This window comes from Opisthocomus hoazin, chromosome 11 (genome assembly GCF_030867145.1).
Source record: "Opisthocomus hoazin isolate bOpiHoa1 chromosome 11, bOpiHoa1.hap1, whole genome shotgun sequence".
Lineage (NCBI taxonomy): Eukaryota > Metazoa > Chordata > Aves > Opisthocomiformes > Opisthocomidae > Opisthocomus > Opisthocomus hoazin.
The window spans coordinates 2673096-2685294 of record NC_134424.1 but is presented as its reverse complement, the minus strand read 5'-3'; the positions used below and the strand labels follow the sequence as shown (position 1 = coordinate 2685294).

The 12199-nt window shown below is 47.4% G+C and overlaps 1 protein-coding gene across 2 annotated transcripts; it reads left to right on the top strand.

Annotated features, from left to right (window-relative positions):
• The first annotated feature begins 2465 nt into the window (after positions 1-2465).
• TRNT1 (tRNA nucleotidyl transferase 1) lies at positions 2466-7640 on the top strand. 2 transcript variants are annotated; one of them, XM_075432613.1, is made up of 8 exons: positions 2466-2549; positions 2651-2763; positions 3557-3750; positions 4319-4457; positions 4709-4835; positions 5070-5263; positions 5445-5695; positions 7004-7640. In XM_075432613.1, exons 2-8 carry the CDS (start codon positions 2703-2705, stop codon positions 7250-7252), a joined length of 1215 nt encoding a protein of 404 aa, XP_075288728.1. In that variant the 5' UTR covers positions 2466-2549; positions 2651-2702; the 3' UTR covers positions 7253-7640. The 2 variants fall into 2 exon arrangements, with proteins under 2 accessions (XP_075288728.1, XP_075288727.1); XM_075432612.1 differs by lacking the exon at positions 2466-2549 and having other exon boundaries at positions 2571-2763.
• The last annotated feature ends 4559 nt before the right edge of the window (positions 7641-12199 follow it).

Below are 12199 nucleotides of genomic sequence, written 5' to 3'. Positions count from 1 at the left end.
TAGAAAATAAAATCCAAAAGTTGCTGGAAAACCATGCAGGTTTTGTCCAGTGGTTTTATACCATCTTGTCCAATGCTCCTGCCGTACAGCCACGTGGATATCAGTGGTATTGTGAGAAGTGACCGGCACCAGAGCAAGACCAGCTTCTAAACTTCATGCTGCGAGCTTTGAATTGCGATCCACGGGGTTGGGTAACACGGGCTACCAAGCAGGACAAGCAGCAGAAACCAAGCCAAGGGCCTAGAGGAGACCCTGCAGAAAGTGGGGCTATATGTAATGGATTTATAGGAAGGATGAGAAGAAGGCTAATGACTCACAACCAACCTGGATTGCAAGTACAGGGAACTCTATTAAAAGTGCAGGTGACACAAGCTGGGAGAGGTGAGCGCTTTGGAGGCTAAGACTAGAATTAAGAACGTTCTTGACAAATTGGTGGAAACTGGGTGGTGTTCAACACGGACAAGCTCTCAACTGTATTTAGGCATTATCAACTGGAAATGGCTAGCTACAAATAATCAGTTATCAATGGATTAGGTATCTGTTCCACAGAAAAGGATCTGGGGTTTTGGAGGACAGAAGAAGATAGAAGAGGGGGCTGAAGAGGAATAAACAAGGTGATGCACTTGTGAAAAAGGCACCCCAGGTCAGCTAAAAGCGAGCGTTCTCTGCAAGACCCATGAAGCAATCCTTCCGCTCTGCACAGCGCTGATAAAGCCTCTGCTCACATGGGCTGTGTCTCGCTCAGCTACTGCGCTTAAGAAAGCCACGGAGCAGACAAAGAGAAGCCAGTACACAGCAAAGGATACTACCAGAAAAGTACCTGTGAACAAACAAGTTAAGGCTTGTACAGAAATGTCACACATTAAGGCTTTCACACGCTCTCCAAATCCATTGGGCCGGGACTAGAAGATAATGACAAGCAAAATTCAGCTTAGATATCAGGGAAAGCTTTCAGCGCTGGGGATGGGAGGCAGTGGACCAGGCGCCCGAGTACTGAAAGAAACTCTGACACTGGGCATCTAGAGACAAACATCAGCCAGGAATGACAGTCCTAATCAAAGCCTGCCATCAGGCACAGAGATAAATCGGGTGACTTCCTAAGGTCTGGCCAGCCTGTGTGTCTCTGAATAAACAACTAATTACTGGGCAGAGAGCTCTCAGGTACAGTGAAATGCCTCTGTAAAAAACAGCTAATTTCTAAAGGTGAAGCAGGAATTCAGTAAGAAGCAGCAGCCACAAAAAAAGGGTAAGAAAAAGTTATGTTCTTACACAGGCCTGACTACGTTATTGCAGATCCGAGATGGTTTTTTGGAACAGGTCATTCCCCACAAAACTTTTGTGCTCGCAGGCATTCTCCTTTCTGCAGGGAGGTGCCGATCTTCTCGGTGCTTAAAACACGGCATAGATCTGTGTGGTGTTTCTTCCCCACTCCCGAGAGACCTGTAGCACTCTCTTTGCTAAGACAGAGGTTTATCCAGGCTTCGAACTTCAAAGGCAACTGCACTCCCAATTAACTCGCATTTGAGTGAGCTCCGCCTTCAAGCTCCAATCCTGCGGACCCTGCTGAGATGCCTCCTCGCAGGAGTGGCACTGGTAGGAGTGACGAAGGCCACGGCTCTCCCGAGCCCCGGGGACGGGCAGTTGGCCAAACGTGCCGACATTTTGGTAATTTCACAACAGCAAAACTACATTTGTGAGCAGGAAAGTACTGACCCCCCCCTCCCAAACGGTACCAAATCCCCATGACTCCCGTGTCCTCGTCTCGCCCGCGCATCTCCACACAGTACAGAAAACATCTGTCAATCCAGGCTGACAGATATGAACTTAATACTTGAACCACACCGAGCTGCTTATGCTTACAAATATCTGCAGGGTGGGGGTCAGGAGGACGGGGCCAGACTCTTTCCAGTGGTGCCCAGCGACAGGACAAGGGGCAACGGGCAAAAACTGAAGCAGAGGAAGTTCCGTCTGAACATGAGGAAGAACTTCTTCCCTCTGAGGGTGATGGAGCCCTGGCCCAGGCTGCCCAGGGAGGCTGTGGAGTCTCCTTCTCTGGAGATATTCCAGCCCCGCCTGGACGCGGTGCTGTGCAGCCTGCTGTGGGTGACCCTGCTTGGGCAGGGGGTTGGGCTGGGTGACCCACAGAGGTCCCTGCCAGCCCCGACCATTCTGTGATTCTGTAACTCCCTCCCTTCCCGCTGTCGTTCTCCGCCAGGCCAAAAGCGAGTCCAAAGCGGCGGGCAGCCCCCCCCTGAGGGCTTCACCCCTCCCGGCTCCACAGCCCCCAACCAGGCTGAGGCCCTTCTGTCCCACACACCAGAATGATCCCGCCGCGGGGCTCGTGGCCTCCCCCACCGCCCCTCAACGGGGCTTGGCCCCGCTGAGGGGCGGCGGGGAAGGCCCCGAGCCGCGGGCCTAGGCCGCTCTCCCGCCGGAGGAAGGGGCGGGCCGGCCCGCGTCGCGCCGTTACCTCATCGGGCGGCGCCGGGCGGCAGCAGCCGGCTCGTCGGGCCTAGCGCGGGCTCCTGAGCTGGGCGGGAGCCCCGCGGGTGGGTGCGGGGAGGGAGGGAGAGGAGGGAGGCCGGGCTGACGGGTCGCGCCGCTGTTTCTTCCCTCGGATGTGGGCTGAGGTGTTGCTTCTGCCCCGCAGGGCCGGGCTGCGGGTGTTCCCGCCGCTCCGGCTGCGGCACTGGGCGGCCGCCATGAAGCTGCAGTCGCCGCAGTTCCAGGCGCTCTTCACGCCGGGGCTCCGCAGCGTGGCGGGTGAGTGGGGCCCGGTCACCCGGAGGGGTGGGGGGTCCTGGGCATCGGGGTCGGGGGACGAGCCGCGGCCGCCCAAAAATGTCCCCCCATGGCGTTGGCGTGAGGAGAACCGAAACGCAGGCCTGCAGAGAGGAGCTTTGCCCCTCGCCTCCCGTCCGGTATCAATTAGCAGCCTGTTAATGTCGAGGGAATCAGAAGCGCGCCGGAAAAAACCTGTCAGAAGCGGCTGGGGAGGTGGATGCGGGTGCTGAGCTGTCTCCCTGATCCGTGCGTTTTGCGTGAAGCCGTGAGGTACTTGCTGCTTGCCGCACGTTTGAGGATGCGTCCCCACATCTGGGAACTGAAGAAGAGAAGGCTGAGAGGGGACCTTATCAATGCTTATAAATATCTGCAGGGTGGGGGTCAGGAGGACGGGGCCAGACTCTTTCCAGTGGTGCCCAGCGACAGGACAAGGGGCAATGGGCACAAACTGAAGCAGAGGAAGCTCCAGCTGAAGATGAGGAAGAACTTCTTCCCTCTGAGGGTGATGGAGCCCTGGCCCAGGCTGCCCAGGGAGGCTGTGGAGTCTCCTTCTCTGGAGATATTCCAGCCCCGCCTGGACGCGGTGCTGTGCAGCCTGCTCTGGGTGACCCTGCTTGGGCAGGGGGTTGGGCTGGGTGACCCACAGAGGGCCCTGCCAGCCCCGACCATTCTGTGATTCTGTAACTTGCTCTGTGAAAACGCAGTTTCTGGCTAACAGCGTGCAATGGTTTTTGTTCGAGAGAGTGCTCAATGCTTTCCTTTTCCTCCCCAGAACTGTTTGAGAAGAAGAACTACGAGCTGAGAATAGCCGGAGGTGCTGTGAGGGATTTACTGAGCGGAATGACACCACAGGATATAGATTTTGCCACTACAGCTACGCCAGCAGAGATGAAGGAGATGTTCACATCTGCTGGGGTTCGTCTGATTAATAACAAAGGAGAAAAACATGGAACCATTACTGCCCGGGTTGGTGATGTTTTGACTTGCATCTTTTCAAACTATCGAGTAGAAAACTGCTAGCATGCTCCTGTGTTAAAGTATCACCGCGCAAGTTTAAATGAGACCCTGCTTTAAAGTACAGAGTGATTTTTTTTTGATTACTTTTTGTTTGTAGAATTAAGTTAATTACTATATTTTAATGCACGTTACCTCTGCGTAACTCGTTCATGCTGCTGTGTCATCACTAGAAGAGATGATGGCGCAGGCCACCCAGACGGTCGGATAAAGTGGGGAGGTTGATCCCAGTGTTTCCTGCTCCTGATTTCCCAAGTCTTGCTCCCTCTGCCTTGCTCCTTCCTCTGCCTCTTAGTCCATCTTCTGCAGGAAGATCTCTGCAGGCTATCTAGAAAATGAATAATGAAGGATTATTTTCGGGCGCTTGTATTTCTCGGTTGTCTGTATGAAAACATGGTACATATTGGTTTGCATGTATCCAGCTTCAGCGCTGTGTGCAAACATGAGGCTGGAAAAATATACAGCTTTTACATTTATATTCATGGTTGTGATGAAGTAACAATGTCTGTGGGATTTTCAGCTCCATGAACAGAATTTTGAAATTACTACTCTTAGAATAGATGTTGTCACCGATGGACGACATGCAGAGGTGGAATTCACCACTGACTGGGAGAAGGATGCTGAAAGGAGGGATCTGACTGTCAATTCCATGTTTTTAGGTAAATTCTTTCAAAGCAAATACTTGGATGAAACACTTCTTTTCAAATTAAACCAGCAGATGCTCTCAGTCTGTTTCGGTTTTGTTTGTACGTACTGCTGTCAGCTGAAAGGTCTGTACAGATCTGTGAGATGATCTGACAAACCAGGTGAAATCGCACAACTTGTCTGCTGTGTTTTCAAATGGGAGTGTTTAATAGTGCCTGCCGTGCTTGTAAATTCATATTCTTCTATTTTTTTCTTCTTTTTCTAGGTTTGGATGGGATGCTGTATGATTTTTTCAATGGCTATGAAGATTTGAAAAACAAGAAAATTAGATTTGTAGGAAAGGCAAGTGAGAGAATACAAGAAGATTATTTACGAATCCTGAGATATTTCAGGTACTAGGTTTTACATTTCCTAGATAAAGAAATGAATTAAGCATTGTAGAAAGCTTCAGAAACGTGCACAAAGAGATCAGTGATGTAAAAAGAGTTGTAACTGTCATATTGTTAAATTTCCTCTAGTATTAGAAGTTAGAATATTTAACACTGTCATGACATTGATTCTCTGAATAGCAGTAATCAATGGAATAACTGTTCTCCATCTAACACGCAGAGGTTTTATTTGGGCAGGTTTTATGGAAGAATCGCAGAAAAACCTGATGATCATGAACCCAGTACGCTGCAAGCAATTAAAGAAAATGCCAAAGGTTTGGCTGGAATATCAGGAGAAAGGATTTGGGTGGAACTGAAAAAAATTCTTCTTGGAAACCATGTACATCATTTGGTTCGACTTATGTATGAGCTGGATATTGCCCAATACATAGGTAAAGTGAAATGAAGATTGATTTCCTACTCCTGTATCATATGCAAACAGAACTGCAGCATGGTGAAGCGAGATAAAACTTTTTACCCAGAAAGAAATTAGATATTTTTTTTTTTTCTGTGTTAACATCGACATTTCTGACTAATGCTCTTTCTTGGTCTTTTTTGTGTTCATCCCTTTAGGCCTACCACTTGATGGAAGTTTAGAGGAATTCGCCAGAGTCACTAAAAATATTCAAAATCTGTGTCCAAAGCCGATGACTGTGCTGACGTCGTTGTTCAAGGTGAAGGATGATGTCACAAACCTGGACCTGAGGCTGAAAATCTCAAAAGAAGAAAAAAACCTTGGCCTTTTTTTAGTGAAGCACCGGCAAGAGCTAACCAAAGCTGCGGGTCCGGAACCACTTAGACCATATCAGGACTTCATAATGGATGTAAGTGCATTTTATATGGCGTTATTTTGTTCTTCCAGGTAAATGTTGAATTTCCAGTTTTAGAGTAGCAGAGATGACAGTGCTGAGTGGAAAGAAAGGGCCGGAAAGGGTTAAGTAAGAGCTGTTTCATTGGCAGGCTTGTTTATTGGTCTTAGGCAAATTTTTGCCAGGATTTTAAAGACCTTGATATTACCATCAGACAGATGGGATGTACTGATAAAAAGTATTGGCCGAATTTAGGTTGCTCCCAGTGTAATATCATCACAGTAAGCAGAAGAATATCATTCTGTATTATTGACGCTGGTTCCTGTTGACTAAGGTGGGGTTGGTTTGGTTTTCCCCGTTGTTTTTCCTCTGGAGAGGGGATCAGAAATGAACAAGAGCTGTTGCAAAGGTCCTGGCACGCCTCCGCAACATAAAGCGCAAACTTTGCTGTAAAAGGATTCTTTTCCTTTAGCAGAGCTTAGTTTTGCAGGAGGATAAACAGCAGACATTTCTACCTGGGTTCAGAAGCTTTTTTCTTTCCCATCCAAAATATTGAGGCTTTCAATTAATTTTTAAGAAATTACTTGAAACAAGCAAACAAAAAACCCCCACCGTATTTTTAGCAGTTCTGAACACCTTGTGTTCTGTGGCATTTTTGGGACTGGATTTAAAAGCCTACCTTTCAGTCAGGCTGAAGAAGGTCGTGCCGGGTCATCTGACAGAGGAGCCCCCTGTGACCGTACCTGGGGGCTGACAGTTTGCCGTACTGTCCCAGCCGGTCTCCCCTTCCGCATTAAAACGCGAGACAGGATCTGGCCCTCTAGAGACTCCAGCTTTTTACGTGAAATTCAGCTCCTTGAATCCTGTATTGAACGTGGTGCAGTTCCTGGAGCATCAGTTTGTGGTCTGCGTGAGGAGCACTGTTAAGTAGGCAAACTGTGACATTCTTCCACAGCAAAGTTCAGGTAATTTTCAGGTGAAGTTCTGCACTTTCACGGCGGCGCCTGAGACTGAAGGCGAGAGACAGCAGCCTGTCTCCCGTGGGAAAGGTAACGGTTCCTCTCAAGTTGGAGGTTGAAGGTAATGGTTGCAGCTATTACCTGGAATTCAAGAAGTCTCCGAGGATCTCCCAGAGCCTCCAAGTTAGGACTGAGTCTCAAAACTTGTGAGGCAGAAGAGATCCTCGCTTTCATAGTTCCACCTCGTCATCCAGATGTTGCCTAATAAGATGTCATGGGAATAACGCTGTACTGAGCACAGTTTGAGCTGTTTTCTACTGTTTCATAGTGAAGTCTCTCTTTTTCTTTTTTTTCCCCCTTTTAGTCTAGGGAAGCTAACACAAATTCCAAGATCTATGAGCTTCTAAAATACCAAGGAGAAGAACAGCTTTTAAAAGAAATGCAGCAATGGACTGTTCCTTCTTTTCCTGTTAGTGGCCATGATTTAAGAAAAATGGGTATCTCCTCTGGAAAAGAAATCGGAGCAGCGCTACAGCAGTTAAGGGAAGAGTGGAAGAAGAGTGGCTACCACATGGATAAAGAAGAACTGTTAAGTTGCCTGAAGAAGTTGTGAAATTGAACAGTAGCAGAGAACTGCTTGTGCCCTGTTCCAAGTGTGACTGAGACACCAGTAAAAGTCATCACTGTACTTGCAGGCACTGTAGCATTTGTCATATTTAACATCAGACAGCACGGTTGTCCTGTTATTAACTGCTAATTTCTGCAAGGAGAGGTTCAGTTTTGTAATAATGTAAAACGCTATTTGCCAGATTCCACATTCTGTACCTCTTTTTGTTGTATTTTAGTGATAAATATTTACTACTTTATCTTGACTCTGGGGCACTAGAGGTGACACCAAGATTTTTCTCATTCTGACTTTGCTACATCAAAAAAAAAACAAACCCCAAAACCAACACAAAAGATGTTTTTATCCTCTAGATAAAATCAGGGGTGTTTTTTGTGCCTAGAAGAGTGACAAAGCGTCTAGCAATAATGAGCTCTAACTCTTTTGTAGTTCAAGCTAGATACCAGATTGAAATACTCACTCCAGCAGTGCCAAGCAGTCTCACCGTGTAAAACAAGTCTGTTTTCTATAAAGATTTTTATTGTCCCTAATTCCAGAGTCAGTTCTGGATTAAAGGGATGATTTAGCTGAGTCAGTATCACGAACTTCTTGTCTCTGCAGTAGTTTTTGTTTATCACTGAGTAACTGAATCCACAGAGAACTGGTGAAGGGTTTAGGGCATGTTTTCAGTGTCCTGTGTGAGACACGCTGTTGATGCTGAGGAGGAGGAGCGGGGAAGATGCAGGGTCCCTGCCTTTCCCCCGCCGTGCTGGCAGTTCACTCCTGTTGGCTTTCCTTTTTCTTTCCCAGCGAGGCGCAGGCAGAGTTCAGGTGACGGCGTGCGTGAGCCTGAGCCGAGTGCCGTAGCTCCGTCGCCGGCAGAGCACTGAACGCGCCTGAGAAACGGCCGCTGCCTTCAGTGTTTCTCCCCACATCTTGTCCCGTAGCTCGCAGCGGCGAGACCCGGAGGCGTTCGCCTCCACTCTGATGTGCAGGCATTCTGTTGAACTCGGGAGGATTATTTTGGGAAGAGGTCCAACATCCCTGCTGTCTTCACACCAGGGTCTTCCCTGTGTTGCTTCTGCGTGATTTATCCATATGTTTCTCACAGGTCCACAGTAAAAATGCACTCTTGAGTTCAATTCAAAAGGAAATTCTAAATAATTTGGCCCTAAAAAATGAATAAAGAAATGATAACGTTGGAAAGTGCAAGGTTTGAGTGTTAGTTGAAGCTGATGGGGGAAGGAAGCCTGGACACAGGGGAAGTTGTTTGCATGTGGTACCTGACAGCTCGGGGCGGGTCCCGGGAAGAGTTTGCAGCCACGAAGCGATGCCGTGGACGATGGCTTCTCCAAGCTCTTCCTGGCTGGTCGTAATGACCGTGTGTTACCATCCCTGGCTTTTTCGGCATGCCTTTAACAAAGGAGGAAATACCTGTAGCCAAGAGCCTTTCTTATGCATATAATTTTTGTTGCAGGTTTAAGTTTTCCTACCAAACCATGATAACTAATGAAATTGTTTTAATTTCCTTGTCCTCAGATTCCGTGTTGCAACACTAGATGGCAGGAATACCAGAGCAGAGCCACAAAAACCAGCAGTTTCTGCTTTCACGCAGGCAGCTTTACAGATGCTGGTTCTTTTTCCTCCTAGGAAGTCAGTTACTTTAAATAAATTACTCTGAAGGTACTTAGGAACTTCAGGAAGACAGCAAGGGAAAGAAAAAAGTGCTGGTTTTTTCTCTGTTAATAAGGCAAATCTCATAAGAACATGATGGCGTTTGATTTAATTATGTAATTAAATTGAAGCCTCCTCATGCAATTTATTGAACTGCTGAAATGTTGGGAGGGAGTCAAGTATAAAATTTAGTACCATAGTAGACTCTTGTGAAGAATGCTTCACAAAACTGCATCTTTTAAGGCAATGTCTGTGAAGGTGGTAAAATATTAGCAACTATGCTTTACATTACCCCAAATTGTTGCCAGGGTCACACTCCCCTTGGAGAGAAGGTTTTTAAGGACACAAGCTTTTATAATCATCTTCAGTGCTTGCGAAAGCCAGCACAGATTATTCTGAAAGCATCTTAATTAACCAGTCCTGCCTTGGATTCCGCATAGCTAGCGCGTTTGTTCAAGCAGCTCATTTAAAAATCGCGTTACTCTTGAGGTTTCCCGTGGGTCTATCGAGCATCTCTGGTTTACTGTATTTCAAAGACATCAAACCCTATTAAAAATGAAACTGCATTAAATCAAAACAATAGCATATTTTAAGCAAGCAGAACCAGCTTGAGTTCTGGAAAAATGTGTTTGAATAAACGCTAGAGTTCGAGCTACTTAAATGTCTAAGTGGGAGATAAGAGACGAAGCGGTTTGACACTTAGAGGGTGAAGTAAAGTACTCTTCTCCAGTGGGCTACTTGGCTAGTTTAATTAAAACCCACTGTGAATATCATTTAAGTCACACATCAAGCGAACCCACCTGGCTTTGCGGGTTGGTGGCTGGCCCCAGCACTGCAGTGAAACAGCCCTTTCCCAAACCAGCTGCCAGTACCGGTGTGGAGTCCATCGCTCTTTGGGTTTGTGGGAAAAAGAGTAAAAGGCTAACGCTGCCCGCACGCCCGCTTGTCCTTGCAGGGGATGTATCCCAAAAAGAAGAATGAAAGAAACTCTTTTTCCTGTGGGTGAAGTTAATTTTCATTCAGCTTGGAGCCAGGAGCAGCAGGACGGGACTCAGCTGCTCTGCAGAGCAGAGCACCTCTGGGTACCCGAGCCCCGGTGTGCTGGGGGTCCCAGGCGCTGTCCCCATGCCCCAAGCCCCGGTGTGCTGGGGGTCCCAGGCGCCGTCCCCACGCCCCGAGCCCCGGTGTGCTGGGGGTCCCAGGCACCGTCCCCCACACCCCTCACCAGCCCCAGGGAACCGCCTGTGAAGGGCAAAACGGTGAGTAATACAAACGGCTTCACTGCGCAGATGGTGTCGGAGGATTAATGAAGGTTTTTACCCTTCTCTCAAGATGTAATGATCTGTAAAAATGATTAAAAGGCCAGATTGGCTTGGATGCATTTGCAGGGGAAAGGGCATGGCTAATTCTCCCTGCAGAGCCCATGAACCGCGGGTCTGGAGCAATGGGAAGAGGAAAATACGCGGGACAGCGCGGCTGCCCCAGCTCCACTGCCCTGCTGGCCTTCCCCGGCCGTGGGCTGGGGGGCTTGCAGAGCTCAGATACACACACACACACACATATATATAATTTGTCTATCTATGGCTCCTAAACTTTATATATATATTTTTAAATAAATAATATTTATATAATAAATATATATATTACATATCCCCACTGTGCACACACATACATATATATAATGTATCTATCTATGGATCCTAAACTTTATATATATTGATACATACTATATCTATAATACAAAGTTTAGGAGATATATATGTTATATATATATATTACATGCCCCTACTGTACACATATATATATATGATCAATCTATACATGTACAGTCTATATATGCATGTCTATAGAAGTATAGACAGACCCCCACTGTACACCCACATGCACACACACATGATCTATTTATGTATGGCTCCTAAACTTTGTATTTTTTATATATAATAAATATATATACACACACTGTACATACACATACATATGATCTACCTATCTTTATATGTACAGTGGGGGCATGTAATATATATATCTCCTAAACTTTATAATATCTAGATAGCATATATTTACATCTCTAAAGTTTAGGAGTTTATATCATAAAGGTTACGATAGGCACAGCAGAGGTGGCCTGTCTGTCTATATATCTATTTATGTGTGCATGTGTATATATACATATATATATAAAAAAATGGGGATGGGTGGCTTTGCATGCATGTATGTATGTACCTGTGTCTGCATGTACACACACACATATGTGTATATATATATAAAGTTGAGTGCTGACAGATCAATGCATGTATATATAAATTTGTGTGTATGTAGGGAGAGAGGGGGAGGGTGTGTCCATCTCTGCACAGATATTGTGTATAGATATTGTGTGCGTATATATACACACGGAGGATGTGTATAGGGGTGTGTGCATGTAGCTATATATACACATACACAGAGGTGTGTGCACAGACCTAAGCTCTGTGTATCTATATGTATGTATATATGGTATATATACATATATACATATATACATATACATATATATACACACAAACACTGTCACAGACAGGGGTGTGAGCCGAGAGCTGTGCATATCCATACATGTGTGTATGTATCTCTAGAGGTGTGCATGGGCAGGAGCAGCCACGGCTCCGGGCAGGGTGGTCCCTGGCCCCGCTGCCTGGCGGGGGTCTGGCCCTTCCCTGCCCAGTCCCGGGGCGCAGGCGTGGGGCCAGGTCCTGCCCGCAGCCGGCTCCTGCTCGCCCTAAGGGGCAGCTCCCAGCCTGCTTGCTCTGCTTCCGCCCCCGTTGTGTTTGCTCGTCGCTTCGCCAAGGAAAACAAGATAAATCAAGCTCACATGGCACTTGCTCATCCTCAGCACTTTCAGCCCACAGGTCCGGATAAAGCCATGGTTTTCAGCCCGCTCCAGCAGGACCATCGGCCGTGCCTGCTCGTTTTGACTCCATGAATTGTGCTTCATCCAGCCAGGCTGCTCCAGGACAGCTTGATGAACAGCCCCTGGAAAAAGTCAGGAAAACATCGTGCCAGCCTCAGGCTCCCCGATGCACGGCTGCGAGCCACAAAACTGTTCTGTTTTTCTGTGCCTCAGTTTCCCTGCTCCCATAGGAAGTACTTCTGCTGCCCTGGGGGTGTCCAGGCGGCCTGGAGCCCGGCACTGTCACCCCACACCGAGGTGGCTGGGGCTGCACCGTGGTCCCACAGCAGAGCAGGGTCACAGCCAGAAACATTGCCAGCAACACCAGTAAAAGCAGCATCATTATCCTTATTTTACTTCCC